General features: G+C 46.7%; 1 protein-coding gene across 3 annotated transcripts in view; it reads left to right on the forward strand.

The window, feature by feature from the left end:
• The window catches only part of Pml (PML nuclear body scaffold), a 33,781-nt gene that overhangs the window by 2,586 nt on the left and 11,707 nt on the right, over positions 1-19,488 (forward strand). For 2 of the 3 annotated variants that reach the window (XM_010626863.3, XM_010626880.3), the window contains exons 3-7: positions 12,260-12,861; positions 13,558-13,628; positions 16,870-17,007; positions 17,614-17,869; positions 19,022-19,074. In XM_010626863.3, the coding sequence (XP_010625165.1) occupies positions 12,260-12,861; positions 13,558-13,628; positions 16,870-17,007; positions 17,614-17,869; positions 19,022-19,074 (1,120 nt within the window). The remainder of the gene's footprint in view (positions 1-12,259; positions 12,862-13,557; positions 13,629-16,869; positions 17,008-17,613; positions 17,870-19,021; positions 19,075-19,488) is intronic. The other variant, XM_010626873.2, reaches the window with a different exon arrangement.

Below are 19,488 nucleotides of genomic sequence, written 5' to 3' on the forward strand. Positions count from 1 at the left end.
ATACATGTCACCAAATACCTTTAGAGAAGTCTTACAGTTCAATTCTCCATAAACACCAACAAGGAATCTCAGTAGGACTGGATTCTAAGAATCACATTCTAAGGCTGGAATCTAGGATCAGATGGGGAAGAGAGCTAGGTAGTTTGTATCTGAAAAGTCTAAATGACACCAAGCACCGCTTTCCAGGAATTTCTATAAGAAAAAAATCAACCCCCACTTATTTTTATTAATAGGTTGTAATTTCATTTTAAAGAATGCATTTTTATAGTTCGCAAAGTTTATACAAAGAGCAGAGTCTCCCATTCCATTGCCATCTAATACCCACTTTCTCCCTCTCCCTCCCTCCACAGCCATTGTTACTATGTAGTTCTGAATATTTCTTTTCAGAACCATGGACAGATAGGCTGGGTAGTGCACATGAGTGAACTGGGAAATAGCTTGCCCTTTCCAGGCTTCCTACTGCCTTCCCTGCAAAGAATGGGAGGTGGTTTTGGCCCATCTGACACTCAGCTTCCTGTGCTTACCCCTTAAAAAGCTTCCTTTCCCACAGCCAGAAGATCTTTCAGAATCCTCAGCTGCTTTATATTGGGTTATTTGCATTTCTTTGTCATGAGTAGATTTTTGGTCTGTTTACTGCTAATTTATTGGCTGGTGTTGGCGTTTCTGTGTCAAGCACCTTTAGACCCTCAGTGGGATCCCCCCATTTTCAGAAATGGGTCTTTAACAGCTTTGATAGTGCAAATGTCTTTCTGCCAGTGGTGACTTGTATGTCACTTAGCATGTGGTCTGGTGTTTAAAATATAAGTCTTTAGGGATTTTTTTGTTTTTGTTTCTTTTGTTTTTATTGGTACTGGAAATTAAGTCTAGGATCATTGCACTGAACTACATCTCTGACCTTTTTATTTATGTTTTAAAATTTTGAGGCAGGGTCTTGCCCAAGTTGCTAAATTGCCCAGGCTGAGCTCAAACTTGCAGTCCTGCCTCAGTCTCCAAAAGTGCTAGTATTAAAGGGGTGAGGCACCATGCCTGGCTCCATGTCACTTGTACTTGTTCCATTGTTCAGAACCATCCAAACTATCACACAACAGTGCCTAAAGGTGGCAACTTTACTATTACTTGTCCTTTGTTTATGGTACCGGGTATCGAACTTGGGTCCTTGTGCTTGCAAGGCAGGCCACCGAACTGCTGAGCCAAATCCCCAGCCCTATTCCTGTCTTTTTAATGAAAGCACTTATGTTTTCTTGTTCACTGTGTTTATTGTTGGCTTTCATAGGTGATTTTTTTTTCCCCAGTACTGGGAATCAAATTCAGGATCTTGTGCTTGCCAGGCAGGCATGGCACCACTGAGCTACATCCCCTGGCTCTGGTGACTTAAAAAAAAAAATCACATTAAGACAGTTGATTTCCATTCGTGGTTTATTAAGAGCTTTGCTGTTGCTGTTATTTTAACTATCAGAAGGAAAAACCCTGCTTGCTCATGATACACTATTTTAATTCATAGCTAGATTCCATTTAGAAATGGTTGGTTGAACCTGTGGTTGGTGAAATCCTTGAATACAGAGGACAAACTGATAAATGTTCATAAATATATATGTATTTACACATAAAAGTAGGTTCACACATATGCACGCATATACCTACACATACAAACATGCATTTCCCCCGTCACCACAACTTTCCTTCCAGATGAAAACTTTGGGCATATTTGTTCCTTCTTTCCCTTACCGTTGTATGATTTAGCTCAAGTAATATGAGCAGTTAGTTCTAAGTTATTACCAAAACTTTGTGCCTTTTCTATTTTAAACCTCCTTTCTTAATAATCGGTAAGCTTTTATAGTCAAGTAACAACTTTTTAGCCACGACTTTAGTCTCTTTTTGACCTTTTATTTCGAGACAAAAAGGATCTGAGGACGCCCCCTCTGGTGGAGTGCCCTGGGTTCAACTTCTAGGATCACAAGACAAAAATCACAAAATTAGCAAAAAATTTCTATAGCTCATCCTATCCTCCCCACTTCTTGAATTATTTGATACATTTTCCATTTGGTTGGAACACCACTTTATTTTATTAAACATTAAGTATTGTCTTATTTACATGTCCTTTTGCTAAATGGTCCATTTAGCTAGTTATAAAATTCAAGGATCACAGTCAAATCCTTTCATTTCAAGAAATATAAACATTGCTTTATAAATTTCTAGTCCTTGGTGTTTTGGATGAGAAATTTTTTCCTTTGTGCGTACTGTTTTTTTTTTAAACAAAAGAATACACGATTGTTTTCTTCCTGGTTGTCACTGAGAAAACGCTGTTGGGATTTGTCTTTTTTCTCTTTTCAGTTATCTTCTAGGCCCGTTGTTGATCTGAAGGCTCATGTTTTTACTTAGCTTAGGAAAACTTTTTATAACATCTTGATTTTCCTAATTGCTTTATCTTTACAAATACAGGGCCGGGGATTTAGCTCAGTAGCAGCCATGCCTGCCTCACAAGTGCAAAGTCCCAAATTCAATATCTGGTTCACCTCCCCGCACCCAAAATACAGACAGATATTGGAACTCCAAATTCATTTTTCTACCTTTCTGGCTGGGGATTTAAGCTCAGTGGTGCTGCTGCCTGCCTCAACATTTTTAAGTCTTTCCTTTTTCCCCCACTAATGTTGCTTTGCCTTTACCTTCAGATTTTCAGAATTCCTCAAATTGACTTTGATTCATCAACTAATTTTTTTTCAGCAGACTCCTTTTGTACTTTTTCTTTTCTAGGCTGGGTTGGTTTTTATTCCCCCAGCAACGATGGTGTTTGTTTAGTTCCCAAGAGCTTCATATTCTTAATTTTCCTTTTCAGGCTATTCTTTTTACTTAACATTATGTATTCTTAAATCTCTGAAGAACAAACTTGGCATATACAGCAGGTATTTTTTTTCCTTCTTTTTTGTAGTGCTGAAGATTGAACTCACACTGGGGCATTCACACTGAGCTCCCTTCCCAATTTTTAAATTTTTATTTTGAGAGGGTCTTGTTAAATCACTAACTTGTCCAGGCTGGGCTTGAACTTGGAATTCTCCTGCTTCAGCCTCCCAGAGGCCTGGCATTATATGTACACACCACCATGCCTGGCTTCCCCAGCCAATGTTAACCCCGGCCAATGTTAAGAGGGAAAATTCTTGTCTCTACCCATTTTAGGCCCTCTTACAGCCTCCCGCCCCCCACCGACTCCTGGACTAACAAGACTTCTCTTTTGCTGATCTGTTACCATGTGCATTGTGTTTATACAATTACAAGGAGTATGCAAGGAGGAGTTAGTGCCGGTTAGAACTTTCACATCTATGTCTTGACAATAGAGAAGTACATTTTTAGGGCCAGGGGTGTAGCTCAGTGGTAGAGCAGTTGCCTAGTGTGCTTAAGGCCTTGGGTTTGACATAAATTCCTTGAAAAGGAAAAGGGAAAGGAAAATATTGAGAGGAGTAACAAGAATAGGATTTAGGCTTCCAAGGGCAGCAGACTGAGGAAGAAGGCTGTCAAGGAAGGGGTTTTGGTGCAGGTCCAAGTTGGCACTGACTCTGTCTTCTCCACAGCTGCAGTCCTTGCCTGGGAGAGCTTCCTGGCCTCATTTCTCTGGAGTTTCTGCTTTGGGACAGATAGGGGAAGCTCCCCCCCACCTTTGCATCTATCGATTCTCATTCTCCTGGCAGCTCAAAATAATCAATGCACAAGTGACATGTTTTGCAGTGGTGTATTTTTGGCTCCTCACTGCAGGGACAAGCGGCAAGGCCGGTCCAGCCAGAATTCATGTCCTCTGGGTACAGCGGATGCTTAATCCTTAGCAATCCTATATACACACTCATTCTCCCTGCTCCACAATTTCTAAATGGTTACTAGAAAAACATTTCTTTGTGAATGTTCAGTGCCATAAATAACCGTAGCTTCCTTGACTTGGTCACAAGTCAGTAATAAATCACCCCGCCGCCCTTTACAGCTGAGCTGATCTGGGGCCTGCACTGGGGAACCACCTAACAGGCATGACCAACATGCCTGTGTCAGTCTTGCCACCCACATTCATGCTGCACCTGCCATGTGGCATGTTCTCTGCCAAGTCCTAGGGAAAGAAGCAGCCCTGGCCCCCTGTGAGGTCTCAGTGAGTCTGCGACACCTGCTGTCTGTTGTGCCACGTTTTCACACCTGCCCTTATGGTTTCCCTGGCTGTGTCCCCTGGCATCTGTGTGTGCTCTGGTGACTGTTGCAGGGCAGAAGTAAGGAGGCAGGTGAGCACAAAGGCCAATGACCTCAGGGTAGCCACCTGCCAGGCCTGAGTGGTGGGGAGGCAGTGTCCGACAGGGCATGATGTGAGCAAAGAAAAGCCATCTAGAGGCAGGGCTGCAGGTGCGAGGCAGAGGCAGCTGCTCTTCAGGCACTGCAGTATAGGGACTGAGATGGGGACCGAGGTCAGACTTCTTAGGAATTAAGACTCCATCCAACAATTTCCAGAACATCCAGCAGGGAGACCAGGGGTTGTTTCTTTGGCTGCATTTTTGTTTGTATTTCACCCCATTCCACAAAGCTTTTGATGGAGTTCACCACTGTGCATTGGGTGTGTTCAGAACCAATCTGGAACAGTGCAAAGGAGCCCAGCAGGGGTCTGTGGCTGTGGTCCAGGTGGGGATGAGGCCTGCAGGAAGGCAGAGATGGAGCAGCTGGGGGATGATAGGCTCCCAATTGCCAGAGCCTGTGGGACCCCGAGGGCCCTCGGAGTACTCTGGAAGCCTGCCCCCAATCATGATGTTGAGTCCAGACTGTAGGTGATACTGAGGTTCCTGCCTGTCAGGGTGTCAGATCCAAAGCTAGGTCCTTTGGGACAGAGGAGTTCACCCTGGAGCATCAAATCCTGTAGCCAGGAAAAGCATTGGCATCAGATTTGAGTGGAGAAAACAAAACTTATTAATGCCATTTAAGAAGCGTGATGAGGCCATAAACAGAGTTCTCAGGACCAGAGGCTGTAATGATTGGGAACAGGTGGCTCAAAACAGGGCTCAGGGTAGAAGCCAAGGTTGAGTGGTGGCCATGCTGCTGACAAGCCAGGAAGGGGCCTAGGCTCAGGGCTGAGCTGGCGGAGGTGAGCCATCTGCCAAGGGCACAGCTTGAAGAAGACCCTCGCTGGGTCCAAGTCCTGGCCCTGCCCACACCCCGCCCTATGCCATTCTCAGTAAATCGCATCTAACTTGGGATTGGGGTTTCATCCTGGTCCTTTGTCCTGGCCCTTGAGGAAAAACCCATGGCAGAAGAAAAGCTGCTGTAAGGAGTTGGGCAGCAGGACAGACAATAAGTGAGCCTTTTCCCAGCGTTGCTATGAATTCACATAGAGTACTTAGTTTTAGAGCCAGAAGCAACAGCTGCTTTTCATGGAAGAAACTTAGAGGCTACTTTGGTAGAATTACTATGTGGATAAAAGGGGACCCCCTCTCCCCAATCCCATTAGCTTTTGGAGAAACAAAATTTCAGGTAACTTCAGCCAAAATCAATGTTGGGCTGGTGTCCTTGTTTTAGTCCTCCCCAAAGCCAATCTCCTTCCCTTTTCATGGGGCAGGTGTGTGTGCATGCCTGAACGCTTTAGAAGAACGTGAACCCGGGAGACCCAACAAGAGCAGGCTTTTGTCAATTTCAAACTGATAACAGTTGAATTAACTGCACCACCCGCTGCCCATCTGCCCATCCAGCCATTGAATAGTCATTCACGGGGCATGGCATTAGATAGCCGATACTAGGTAAATGAAACCTGGTGTCTTTGAAGTCCAAAACTGTAGAGGTTTGGTCTGTGGGAGAGCTTGGCATGGGGGGGGGCTGGGATGTGGTTCAGATAAAGTGCAGGTTTTTAAAATTTTCAATTATTTAGTGTACATTTGTAAGGTAGAATAGTTGAGTGTTTGGGGAATTGGTGTGCACATATAACTCATCTTGGTCATTTTCAGAACTCTGCCCCCCCTTACCTTCTTCTAAGTGTGACAGTTGGGGGGGGGCTTATTTAATTTAATGGAGCAAGGAAGTCTTGAAGAGATTTGTTAGTTTCTACGAATTTCAATGGAAAAAAGAAAAGATCAAGTAAGGGTGGGCTGGCCTCTGACCTGACATTTCCATACTTGCACTGTTACCAGGAAGGGCCTTTTGTTTCTTGTGGCTAGCTTTGTGCCGAAGCCCCTCTATTCACAGAAGGGCTTTAGCCTTGAACCTAAAATGTAGCCCGGGCTAGCAATCCCCCCGCCCCAGCGGGTGCTGAGATTACAGCATGCACCAGTGCACCCAGCTTTTCCCTTCTGGAAACCTGTTAATTAACCCAGCTGTCTTGGTGTTAAGCATTTTGTATAAAGCTATTCTGGAGCCCCCTCATGTTCCTTCAACCTAAAAATTCTATTCCACTGAAATTTTATGTTTTTGTTGCCCCTTTTCTTATTCCTCCTTTCTTTTCTCTTTTTCTTGGAATCTCACTAGTCTTAGAATTCTTAGCTTATTAATTGTAAAGGTTTCAGGTAAGTACTCTAACAATACTCGTATAATTGGAGGGAATTTATGACCAAGAAAGATCTAGACCACCATACGCATTCAAAACTACGTAAGAAACAAAAACTTTACCATTTTATAAAAATACTTGAGAATGCCAGAGTTGTTTGTTACATAAGGAGGGCCTGTCACCAGATCCTAACATTTAATGGTTAAACTTTAGTAGTTAAATTTTGTAGCAAATTCCCGCTGTGGCAGAGCTTAAGATTGGGATGTTTTCTGCCCAAACTGCTAGTGAGGTATTTTGAGATAATTACTGCTAAATAAGAGCTGACGGAGGGGAAGGTCACTGGGAGTAATGAATTCTCTTTAAACAGCCCAGGCTCTGGAATTACCCATCTTCCCTCCTCCTTCCAAACCCTTTCCTCCTTTGTGTCACCTATGTAGTTAAATGCTTTCAGACTACTTTTTGAATGCCCGCTGGATCCCTTTGGTTTCCTTGTACTTACTTCAATTTTTAAGACACCTAGTCCTAAGCTACTTTAGTAAAATGAAAACTTCAAGTTGCCACAGGAAGGTGGAGAAGTTTTCTAACTGCCATTTGGACAAACCAGGCCCTGCCTCAAATTCTGCTGCAATACCAGCTCCTTGGTCCTGTTTTTTGAAAACATTTTGCTACGAGCTCATAGCTCTGAGCGCTAAGATTACAGGTGGAATCCAAGCTTCCCTTCCCCAGCCCATTTTCCTAGCCCTGCCTCAAGTCCTGCTGTAATACAAGCTCCTTGGTCCTTCGTTTTTTGAGAATATTTTGCTATGAGCTCATTCATGGCTCTGAGTGCTAAGATTACAGGTGGAATCCAAGCTTCCCTTCCCCAGCCCCATTTTTCTAGAATTTCCACTTGCTCCGTTTCTAAGCTCCTTGTTTCCTTCTACCACAGATAGGACAAGCTTCTCTGGCTCCAGCAGAAGGGGAGGCTGGACTAGGGTAGCCTGTCCGTTCCAGGAAGGGGACAGGTCTGGGACACACGTGGTGACGCCTTTTTTTTTTTGGTACCGGGGATTGAGCTCAGATCTCTGCGCTTGCGTAGCAGGAAGTAGAACCATTAAGCTAAGTGCCTGGCCCTGATGCTCACTTTCTGCGGGAAAAATACTCAAGAAGTAAAAGCGCCCCCAAAAGGACTCTACAGAGCGAGCAGATGTCAGCTAGGGGAAAGGAAGCACTGTACAGTCTGCAGCGTGAGGCAGAGCAGACCGGTACAAAGGCTTCCTGCAACCGCGAACTTCCTAGCCATCGTCTTTTATAGCCTCCCTTCTGACGTCAGCTCTAAGCCACCTATCAAAAACCTGCTTGAGCATGTGCTGGAAGGTTGGTACCAGGTGCAGGGCTTGTGGCCGTGGTTAACAAGTCTCCACAGCTGACGGTTCTGCCCAATTGCCCAGTCACGCTGCCATGCCCTGGTCTCCTGCCTCACTACCTCTGCTATGAGTAGCTACTTCACAGCTCTGGAATGAGCTCCTGGGCCTGAGTGGAGCACTGCACACCCATCCGTGTGCTTTGTCCTTTAAGCAGTCTCTTAGAGGAGGAAGCATTGTTATTCCCATTGTACAGGGGAGTAAATGAAGACTTGGAGAAATTGCTCAAGGGCTCAGCTAGGAACTGGAAGAGCTCAGACACAGCCAGACCTTGTCTCCTTAGGAACTTTTTCTGCTGTCCACACCCATGGTCTCTGGTGGGGCAGTGCAGGCCTCTCAGTTTTAAAATGGGGAGACCGGATGGGGGATTTAGCTCAGTGGTTTTTCCGCCTGCTTTGCAAATGCAAGGTCCTGAGTTTGATCCCCTGTACCACAAAAATAAAATAAAATGGGGAGACTGAGACCCCAAGAAGCTTACTGAGGCTTCTCTTAAGGTATCACTGATGCACTGAGGCTGAGACAGGAACATTGCAAGTTTAAGTCCTATCTGGGCAATTTAGCAAGGACTTGTCACAAAATAAAAATTGAAAAAAACGGCTGGGGATATAGCTCAGAGGTACAGTTTTCCTGAGTTTGATCCCTAGTACTTGAAGCGGCGGGGGTGGGGGTGGGGGTGGGGAATCACTGATATAGGAAGTTCAATGAATGGTCGTAAAGTGATAAGTAGAACTATACATATCAGGGAGGAAGAACAAGCTTGGTTGCATTGCTAGAAAAGGACCCTATTGCTTGCTAGGACCCGATTCTGTTGCTTGAATTGGTTACAGAAACTTTTGCAAGATCTAAATTGGTGAAAGGAGGGAGAAAGAAGAAGGGGAAACTTTTACTGTATTGCTATAGAATAGTTCTTCTTGCTATCTCTATGATCATCTCACTTATTTGTCCTTTATTATTCATTTTGTGGTGCTGGGGATTGAGCCCGAGGCCTTGAGCTTGGAAGGCAAGTGTTTTGCCACTGAGCTACACCCTACCCCCCACTCAACAATCATCCCAAGCAGAATGAACCACACCTGGTATTGTATAAGGGGGGGGGGGGGGGGGGGGGTGGGGGGGTGGGGAATCACTGATATAGGAAGTTCAATGAATGGTCGTAAAGTGATAAGTAGAACTCTACATATCAGGGAGGAAGAACAAGCTTGGTTGCATTGCTAGAAAAGGACCCTATTGCTTGCTAGGACCCGATTCTGTTGCTTGAATTGGTTACAGAAACTTTTGCAAGATCTAAATTGGTGAAAGGAGGGAGAAAGAAGAAGGGGAAACTTTTACTGTATTGCTATAGAATAGTTCTTCTTGCTATCTCTATGATCATCTCACTTATTTGTCCTTTATTATTCATTTTGTGGTGCTGGGGATTGAGCCCGAGGCCTTGAGCTTGGAAGGCAAGTGTTTTGCCACTGAGCTACACCCTACCCCCCACTCAACAATCATCCCAAGCAGAATGAACCACACCTGGTATTGTATATCACTTGTCTTTGTTTTGTAAGTCATACATGGCTTTGCAAAACAAACAAACAAACAAACAAAAAAGCATATACTTTGAATTTTTAGGCAGTAGTATCTAGGCATCATGTTATTCCTCCCATTTCTCTGGTAATTATAAGTTGTTTTGTCTTTGTTTTTGTTTTGCAGTACTGGGGACTAAACCCAGGGCATTTACATGAATAGCTACATCCCCAGATGTTTCTAAAAATTGTTTTTTTATCTTGAGTCAGGGCCTTGCTAAGTCACTAAGTTGGCTAGGCTGGGCTTGAATTTGTGATTCTTCTGTCTTAGCTTCCCAGAGTGTTAGGGTTACAAGCCTGAGCCGCCACTCCTGGCTTGCACCTCAGGTTTATCAGAGGGCTGGGGGTTTTAGAAGTTTAGAGACCTACCAAGCACCTGGGGCCAACATCAGATCCCTATCTGAGCTGAGCCCTGTTGCTGCTCCTGCTCACCTACCTGAGGGCAGGAGCTACTCTGAGTAATAAGCCTCTATTACGTAGATCAGGTTCCATGAGGCTGGGGTTGCTCAATGCTCAGAACCCATTGGCAATGCCTGTTTTGCTTCCCACACTCTGGGCTCTCCAGGAAACCTCTGCCGGCCTGGCACTGGTCTTCTGAGTTTGGTCAGGAGGGTCAAACCATGGGGTCCCACCCCTCAGGTGTCCTGGGAAGGTTGCATGCTGGTGTGGTTGAAGACCAAGGCCTGGCACTATGATGTGGGGGTCAGGCTGGCCAGCAGGCATGAGTCATAGTTCCAGGACAGGTGATCTCAGTAACTTAAGCCACAGTGGCCCCAGCTGAGACCCTTCTTCTGATCTCAAGCCTGCTGGCTTTTTCTTATTGTTGCTGGTGAGAGAAAATTACTATAACTGTATTTCTGGAGAAATAACTAACATCATTTTCCTCCTAACACTTGAAGCAGCATTGCAATTTAAAAGCATGGACTCTGAGCCTGCCTGCGTGAGTTTTTATATTAGTTTTCTACGGCTGCTATAACAAAATTAAGGTTGCTACAAATTTAGAGGCATAGAACAACACAGTTATGATCTGGGGATTTAGCTCAGTGGCACTACGCCTGCCTTGCAAGCACAAGGCCCTGAGTTCAAAGTTCAATCTCCAGTACCAAGAAAAAAAACAAAAGAACAACACAGATGTAACATCTTTTTTTTTGAGAGGTGAGAGAGAGTGAGAGACTTGCTATGTAGCTCAGGTTGGCTTTGAACTCACTGCAATCCTCCTGCTTCAGCCTCCCAAGTTTGGGCACTCCAGGTGTGTACCACCATGCCAACTTAACAGATATATTATCTTGTTGGGTCCTTCTTGTCTTCAGAGTCAGCAACATAGCATTGCTGTAGCCGCTGCTCCCATCACACCTCTCCCTCACTTGCCCCACCCCTCTCTCCTATGTAACCCTCTTGGACCCACTGGATCCACCCTGATAGTCCAGGAAAATCCCTGTATATCAAGTTTCTGAACCACACCACCAAAATCCCCTTTGCCTTGGACATAACGTACTCACAAGGATGGTAGAAGGATGAATATAGTAAAGATTATAAAAGTGTCTGCTAGCTAATATGAAATTCACAAGTATATATTTACGATATATACATATATATTTAAATATACAAAAATACATATACAATATATATGGTATATAGTTATGTATGCATTGTGGAACACTAAATCAAACTAATGAATATGTACCTATCACTTCATATACTTACCCTTAAAATATATTGAATATATCAAATATTAAAATAGAAATACACACTCCTTAGTAAACTTACTATTTGTTCTGTTTCACAGAAATGAAAGCATTAGGCTACCTAATGTAGTTATTATTAAATAATTGTCTATATGACCAAAAAATGGAAGGAAGGGAAAGAACAAAAGGGAAAAAACGCACAAATAGACTATTACATGAATGTCCTGTCAGTAGGGCAGTGTTGGGGTCAGTTACCCATCTGGAATATAATGGAAAGATTAGACACAATTAATCCATGCCTGTAGACCTGGAAGAAATGTTCTGAATGGAAGAAAGATTAGAGGAGGAAGTCATACAGAAATGATATCATTGGAACTGATTTTTTAAAAGACGTTAAACAACCTCTTGAATTAGCAGTCCCAACCTTTTGGGCACCAGGAACCAGTGTCAGGGAAGACAGTTTTTCCACACCAGGGTTGGGTAGGGGTGGTTTCTGGATGATTCAAATGCTCGTTAGCCTAGATCCCTTGCATGCACAGTTCTCAGTAGGATCTGCACTCCCCTGAGACTCTGACCCCAGGCCTGACCCATCAGGAGGGTGCTCAGGCCATGATGGAGCAATGGGAGAGGCTTGAAACACAGATGAAGCCTCGCTCCCTCGCTTCCCACTATGCAGCCTGGCTCCTAAGAGGTCATACACTGGCCTGTACTGGTCTGGGGCCTGAGGGTCAGGGACCCTTTCCCTAAGTGGTTTTGATATCTGGTCAATTTTTATTTAATGTGTGCATGTCACAGTTTCCCAGCGGGCTCTGGCAGAGGTTAAGGATGATGAGGAATGTGCGTTCCACCCTGCTTACCCATGGCCTTAGATGCAGGGAACTCAGAGGTGCTAAGAAGTGGTTACTTTGTGTTTATTTCTGCATTTTTCATAGAAGTAGAAATTGTTACTGTAGAAATCTTTTACCCTGTTTCATTGATAGTTCGGGTGCAATCGTCGTAACCATAAATACAGAATCAGGGACAGCACTAACCTAGAAACATGACAGTAAGTTTGGCAGTTTCGGGAGACAAATTTAATAACAAAAATTGAAAAGGAAAAGAGGCAGGATAACCCTGACTCAGGCTGGCTCTGTGTGTCCACAGCCTCTACTGCCGAGGCTGCTCCAAGCCTCTGTGCTGCTCGTGTGCTCTTCTGGACCGCGACCATGGAGACCTCAGGTGTGACATCGGCACGGAGATACAGCAGTGGCAGTCTGAACTGGACTCCATGACGCTTTCGCTGCAGGAGCAGGACCGCGCCTTCGAGGTCGTGCGCGCGCAGGTGCGCTCTGCAGTCCGCCAGCTGGGCCAGGCACGCGCCGACACCGAGGAGCAGATCCGCGCGCACGTTCGCCAAGTGATTGCGCACGTGCAGGCGCAAGAGCGTGAGCTGCTGGAGGCTGTGCAAGTGCAGTACCAGCAGGACTATGAGGGTATGGCCGGGCGCCTGAGCCGCCTGGACGCTGTGCTGCAGCGCATCCGCGTGGGGGGCACGCTGGTGCAGAGGATGAAGCGCTATGCCTCCGACCAGGAGATGCTGGAGATGCACGGCTTCCTGCGTGAGGCGCTGTGCCGCCTGCGCCAGGAGGAGCCCCAGCACCTGCAGGCCCCATTGCGCACCAATAGCTTCGATGAGGTCAAGGTGCGCCTGCAGAATCTCATGTCTTGCATCCCTCAGGGGACAGGTGAGTGCTCAGGCCTTTGTCATGTAAAGGCTTATAGATACCCAGCCAGGTGGCACATGCCTATAATCCCAGCATTCTAGGGAGGGTGAAGCAGGAGGATCAGAAGTTCGAGCCTCGCTTGGGCAACTTAGCATGACCCTGTCTCAAAATTTAAAATGTAAAGGGCTGGAACTGTAGCTCAGGGCTAGAGCCCTGGATTCGATTCTCCTACCACAAAAAGTGGGTGGTGGTGTATACCTCATATTTCCTGGAAGATGAGCTCAGTGAGTTAAATAGTTTCCCCTGCATACTGACTGGGCAGCAGCAGAGAGAAGAGTTATTTTCTTCTGAAGCAGGTGAGGTTTAGATTATGCTTAATAAAAACAGACCAGGAAGAGCGTCAGGGAGCCCTCACCTTAGAGTCCATGAGCAGAAATGGCTTTAGGGCTGTCCCTATCTTTCCCTACTATTGGCCCAGAGCTGGAGAGATGTACACTTGGGTTGGGGCTCTGCTATGCCACCCTCTCTCCCTTCCTTCTGGCTGAGTCCCTCCCTCCGTAGTCAGAGAGCTTTCCTTTCAACTTCCCACTGTCTGTAGATGCCCTGAAGAAAGCATATCTAGTACAAAGACAAAAACCTCCTGCACATCCCTTTCCCAGGCCAGGATGCCCCTCTTTGGGGTGTCCCTCAACTTCCTATCCCTTCTGTGTTCTCCAGATGCAGCTCTTCCCAGGAGAGCCAGTCCTGAGGCCCCCAGAACCCCCAATGACTGTTCCGTCACTGGCCAGGTGAGAGGGTTATGTGGTGGGAGGGGGAGGTGGGCAGGTTTAGGAGAGTTGGGAGCTTCTTGTTGCTGTGTCTGCAGGGAGTATGCTGGGGAGGAACAGTGAGTGGCTGGATGGGAGCTTTCCTGGGAAGGATTAAAAGAAGGCATTAAGGAGGGATCAGCTGGTTGGCACTGGGCTCCTGCATGCTAAGGTCGATGGACCAGGAGCCAGCATCAGGAGAAGTGAGGCCCAGGGGTGGACAAACACTGAAGGAAGTGGTCTCTGGCATGGCCCTGTTGGCTGTGGCATATGGCCTCCCCAGTTTCGCAGCCCCACACCAATGCTTGACCATTTCCTAGGGCCAGAACAGGTGGACCTTCTCTTTTCCCACTAATGGTTCTGTGACTGGGATGGAGAACAGAACCAAGAACCAGTCTTCCTTCCAGCAGCCTGGCTTCTGCATACCCCAGGCCATCAGATACCTGAGAACCACAGTTTCTTGGCATCCCCTCTGTAGTGCCCGTGACCTATGGGCATCCCACTTTCACAATCTTCTCTGTTCCTTCTGCAAACAGCTGCTCCCACCGCTGTGCTGGTCTGACTCTGAAAGGGCTTCCCTGGCGGATGCAGTTATGTTCACGGGTGGGGCTCCCTTCCAGTGGAATGAGTTCCCATTCCCTTCCTGGCCCTGGTAGCTGGTCTAGGAGAAGAAGCAGTCCTCCCTGAAGAGGAGGCAGCAGTGGGAAGCTTCCTAGCTTTGCAATTGTGTGACCCATAGGAGAGAGGGTTGAATATGGGCTGAGGTAGTCAGGAAAGGCTTCCTGGAGGAGGCAGAGTGTAGAGCCGGAGAATCTCAGAGCAACAAGGGAGGATAAAGCTGAGGCCCACAAAGAAGCTGGGGCTTACACAAAAGCAGTCCTCCCTGAAGAGGAGGCAGCAGTGGGAAGCTTCCTAGCTTTGCAATTGTGTGACCCATAGGAGAGAGGGTTGAATATGGGCTGAGGTAGTCAGGAAAGGCTTCCTGGAGGAGGCAGAGTGTAGAGCCGGAGAATCTCAGAGCAACAAGGGAGGATAAAGCTGAGGCCCACAAAGAAGCTGGGGCTTACACAAGGGCACACACAGCAAGCTAGAGGCACAGCTACGTCTTTTTCTTAATACCCAAAGTCCATTTCTGTTCTTTGTATTTGTTGTGCTGAGTATTTCCCTCCCTTTTTTATTTGTACATGATTGTGATACATAGTAACACTCACCATGGGGGGACTGGAGCATATACAGTCCCATCTTGATCCTTTGTACTTCCCCTTTTCTTCACTTCCCTGCCTTCTTCCCCCATCCTCTCGTCCCCTGTCCATCCTTTCAAAGAACCAACTTTTTGATTCATTGACCCTTTATATCATCATCATCATCATCATCATCATCATGCTGATTTCTAGCTTCACTAGTATGTGGGGGATTATTTCAGTTCCTTTATATTTACTTAAGCATGCTTTATGGCCTAGGATACGGTCTAGTTCAGAAAAAGATCCATGTACTTCTACAAGAAATGTGTATTCTGCCACTGATGGATGAAACCTCTAAGCCTATTTGTTCTATGGTGTGGTTTGACTCTGATGTTAATTTCTTGTTTTTTTTTTCATGTGGTTGACCCATCTGATTGGGAAATGAGGCATCAAACTCTCTCGCTGTGACTGTGTTGGTGTCTGTCTGGCCTTTCAAGACCAGTAGCCTTTTTTTGAAGTCCAGTAGTTTTTGTTTTATGAAGTTGGGTGCACTGACATTTGATGCATAGATATTTGCAATTGTTACCTGTCCTTGGCGAATTGTTTCCTTTACCAGTATGTGGAGTCCACCCTTGTCTCCTCAGGTCACTGACATTTGATGCATAGATATTTGCAATTGTTACCTGTCCTTGGCGAATTGTTTCCTTTACCAGTTATGTGGAGTCCACCCTTGTCTCCTCAGGTCACTTTTTTTTTTTCAATTAATTAACGTTATTGATACCTTTAAGGTATACAGTGTAGTGACATTCATCATTGGAAATTTGTACCTTTACATAATCCATCTTGGCTCTGGTCACTTTTGACTTAGTCTGGTGAGTCTGAAAATAAGACTCATGTTTTCAGGCTCCAGGTGAATGGCTCATCATTTCCATCCTTCAGTCTGTGGACTCTTTTAGGGTGAATTGCGTTTCCTGTTCTAAATATGTGTTTGCATGTTGTTCTCTGATCCCATCTTCTAGTCCATGTCTTTTGATTGGGGAATTGAGATTGTTGATATTGAGTTATCATAAGCAGTTTATTGAATCCTGTCAGTGCTTTATTTTTTCAGTGCTTAGTCCCTGTGAAACTCTTGGGTTTAATCCCCAGTGCCACACACATAAATATATAAAACATAACATATATGTGTGTGTATATATATATATTTTTTTTTTTTTCAATTTAGTGCTGGGGATCAAACCCAGGGCCTCATCCATGCTAAGCAACGGCTCTACACTGAGCTACCCTCCCAGCCCTGTGTGCAGGTTTTCATCTGAGTGTCTCTTGGGTACATGCTTAGGAGTAGAACTGCTGTATAGTTGTGCTTTGTACGGTTGTGTTTTGTTTCATCTGCCGAGACATTCGTCATCTGCCCACCCATTTCATTGTGAGGCAGGTACATGAAGCTCTTAGCACTGCACCCAGCATGGAGTTGTCATAAAATGACATTTATCTCCATTGTCATTATCATCGTTACCAGCATTAATGGCACTTTCAGAGCTTGAGGTACTCTTCCAAACATTATGCCTAAGTCAAACCCGTGTCATTCACATTGCTGGACAAAGGAGGTGTCGTTATTCTCTTTTTACAGAAGGAGGCCAAGGCTGAGGAGTTTGGAGGAACTGGCCCGGTTTGTGACATAGCTGTCCAGGGACAGTTAATTGTGCAGGGGCCAGGATCAGCCTCATGCCAAGATTTTTCTCTCCATTGGAACTTTGTGTTGTTGAGGGAGCTGTGATCCTTAGCAGTGAGCACCTTCTGGGAGCACATGCTGAACTCTTGGGCACATCTTGAGGAGGAGCTGGGCAGCGTGGACCCTGAGGTATCTGGACATATGAGAAGTGACATTTGGCTGGATACTACCCCAGGGTCTGGTAGAGGTGATGTCATGGCAGGTTTAGGGAAGGCTTCTTGCCTCCAGTGAGAACCAAGTTTGGGAGTTCTGAGATTGGCTGCAGGCCTGGGGTCCCTGGGTTGTTTCTGACTCTTATTTCCCAACTTTGCAGCCCAATGACGCACAGAAGGCACAGGCACAGGACCTGGGGCTGTCTGAAGCCCAGCCAGCGGCTGAGGTACAGTTGGTACCCAGAGCACACCCTGTGCCCATCTATGCCTTCTCCATGAGAAGTCCCTCATCTGGAGAGGTAAGGCCTGCATGCTGTGCCTCCCTCCCCGAGCCCCAGCTCCACACAGGCAGGGAGCAGGGGGAAGAGTCCTGGCCATCATTAGCTCCTTGTGAGGACTGACCTGCTTTATACCCAGTCTTCCCTCTCCCAGGGCCCTCAGAGCTGGCAGGAGCCGGCAGGGGCGGGCAGCCAGTACCAGGGCCAGTATGCATGGCAGCCATGGGAGGCTTCCTGTGTGTAAGGCAGGGTTTGAATAGCAGAAAGCAGAGGAAAGGGCACAGTGATAGAGGGAGGAAAAAGAGATATGACCACAACACTGAGCATGGTGACACAGTGTAATCTTAGCTACTCAGGAGGCTGAGGCAGGAAGACCACATGTTTTAGCCCAGCCCCACCAGCATAATGACTTATCAAGACCCTGTCTCAAAATTAAAAATAAAAAGGACTAAGGATGTAGGTCCATGGCAGAGCACTTGCTGGTATGCACAAGGTCCTGAGTTCAATCTTTAGTACTGCAAAAATAAAAATAAAAGATGTGGCCACAGGCTTCTGGTACCTAGTCCAGGTCTCTGGTCACCAACCCTGGAGAGACCTGACCCAGCTCTGTGACTCCCCACCACACAGGTCTCTAACATAATCTCTCCAAAGAAGAGAAAGTCCTGCCAGACCCAGTGCTCCAGGAAAAGCATCAAGTTGGAGTCAGAGGAGGACAAGGAGGTGCTCTCCATCCCCAGCCCCACTAAGCAACCCAGGCCCAGCACCTCCAGGGCAGTCTCTCCCCCTCACCTGGATGGGCCTACCCAGGCTAAGAGCCCCACCGTGGGAAAAGAAGTCTTGCAGCCCAACAGCACCCCAGTGGCCAGTGTTGCTGTGGAGGCAGGTAGGGGCAGCAGGGGCAGAGCGAGTCCCCCTCTGCATCCTGACCCCCCAGGGAGCCCAGCGCCCATGGGACCCCCTTGTGGGTCCTCCTCTGAGCCACCACAGCGGAGGGAGGGACAGCCCACAACCTGCAGAGGGGTGGGAGTCTATATGAGCTGCTGTGTGTCCTGCTTGATCCCAGCATGAGGAAACCGAGGGGCTGGAAACCATGGTTCTTTGTGTCCTTTCCCCAACACACTTTCAGTGCCCACCCCAAGCCCGCTGCACAGGTGTTTGCACTACAGGACACGCTTGTTGGCGAGCATCTAACACTCCCAGAGAGGGCTGTGTGAGGTCTACCTGGACATCTTCCTCAGTTCTGCAAACACCACCCACCTAGTTATCTCTTTTGTCCTCACTGATATCTTTTATGGAGCCTGTCAGATAGGGAAACTGAGTCCTCAGGAAGGAATGAGGTCAACTCTAAATATTCTGGAACTAGAAGGCCTGTCTTTATTCTCCACTGGAGATTACCAACAGAGGCCTGACTCTGGTTACACACAGGGCCCTGCCTGCTGTTCCTCATACACAGGAACAAACCAGTACCTGTGAGATTGGAACAAACCAGTGTTGTTATTTAGGACCAGGGGTGGTGCTGCACATCTGTAATCCCAGCACTCTGAGAGGCTGAGGCAATAGGACTAAGTGGGACAATAGGATCACAAGTTTGAGCCCAGCCTAGGCCACTTAGTGACTTGATGAGACCCTGTCTCAAAATTTAAAAAAATAATAATAAAATAAGAAGGGTTGAGTTCAATCCCTATTAAAAAAAAAAAAAAAAAGTTCCAAACCCAAGATAGTCACGGCCCTTGTACAGGAAGAAAAATTTCAACTCATGGCCAGTAGCAAATAAATATTCACAGATGAGCACAACTAGAAATGGTAGAAACCCATTTTTGAAAAACTCATGCTCAAAGCAGATCCACTGGCACACGGCACATGTTTTTGTTGCCCCTGGCAGAACACTGCCACCCCTCAGCCCACTGGCCTGTGAGAACCTCAGACCCTGACCTATGACCCTCCTTCCCTGCCTCATGACCCCCACACGCCAGCCAGCACATCCTCCAGGGCACACCCAGATGGGCCCTAGTGCAATCCCTGCTCTCCATTCCAGATGAGCGCATCGTGGTGATCAGCAGCTCAGAAGACTCTGATGCTGAGAACTCGGTGAGTGGCCCAGAAGTCTGGTCCAGGATTCCCACTGCCCCCCATTTCAGGTCCCAAGGGCCATAGCCTCCTTGGGTGACTCTCAGACTCACCTTAGACCTTTAGCAGGCAGATGGGCTCTTCCAAGATGCCTAGGAGAGTGCTTCCTGCCAGAGCCCACTGTCCTCTGCAGTGTCCATGGCTTTAGCAACTTCCACATGCATTTCCTGTCCCCTAAATCCTCTGTGAAGGAGGCTAGACAAGAATCCATTCCCTGCTTGTCACAGCCGATGAGGACTGGCAGAGAGAAGCGTGTGAAGTCACGGGCCAGACTAGCAAGTTTTGGCTCTATATAAGAAAGAACTTTAAGGGGCTGGGGATTTAGCTCAGCAGTTTGGTGGCCTGCCTTGCAAGGGCAAGGACCCGAGGTCAATC

The sequence above is a fragment of the Fukomys damarensis genome, unplaced genomic scaffold (genome assembly GCF_012274545.1).
Source record: "Fukomys damarensis isolate Sample0158 unplaced genomic scaffold, DMR_v1.0_HiC HiC_scaffold_25, whole genome shotgun sequence".
In the NCBI taxonomy this organism is placed as follows: Eukaryota; Metazoa; Chordata; class Mammalia; order Rodentia; family Bathyergidae; genus Fukomys; species Fukomys damarensis.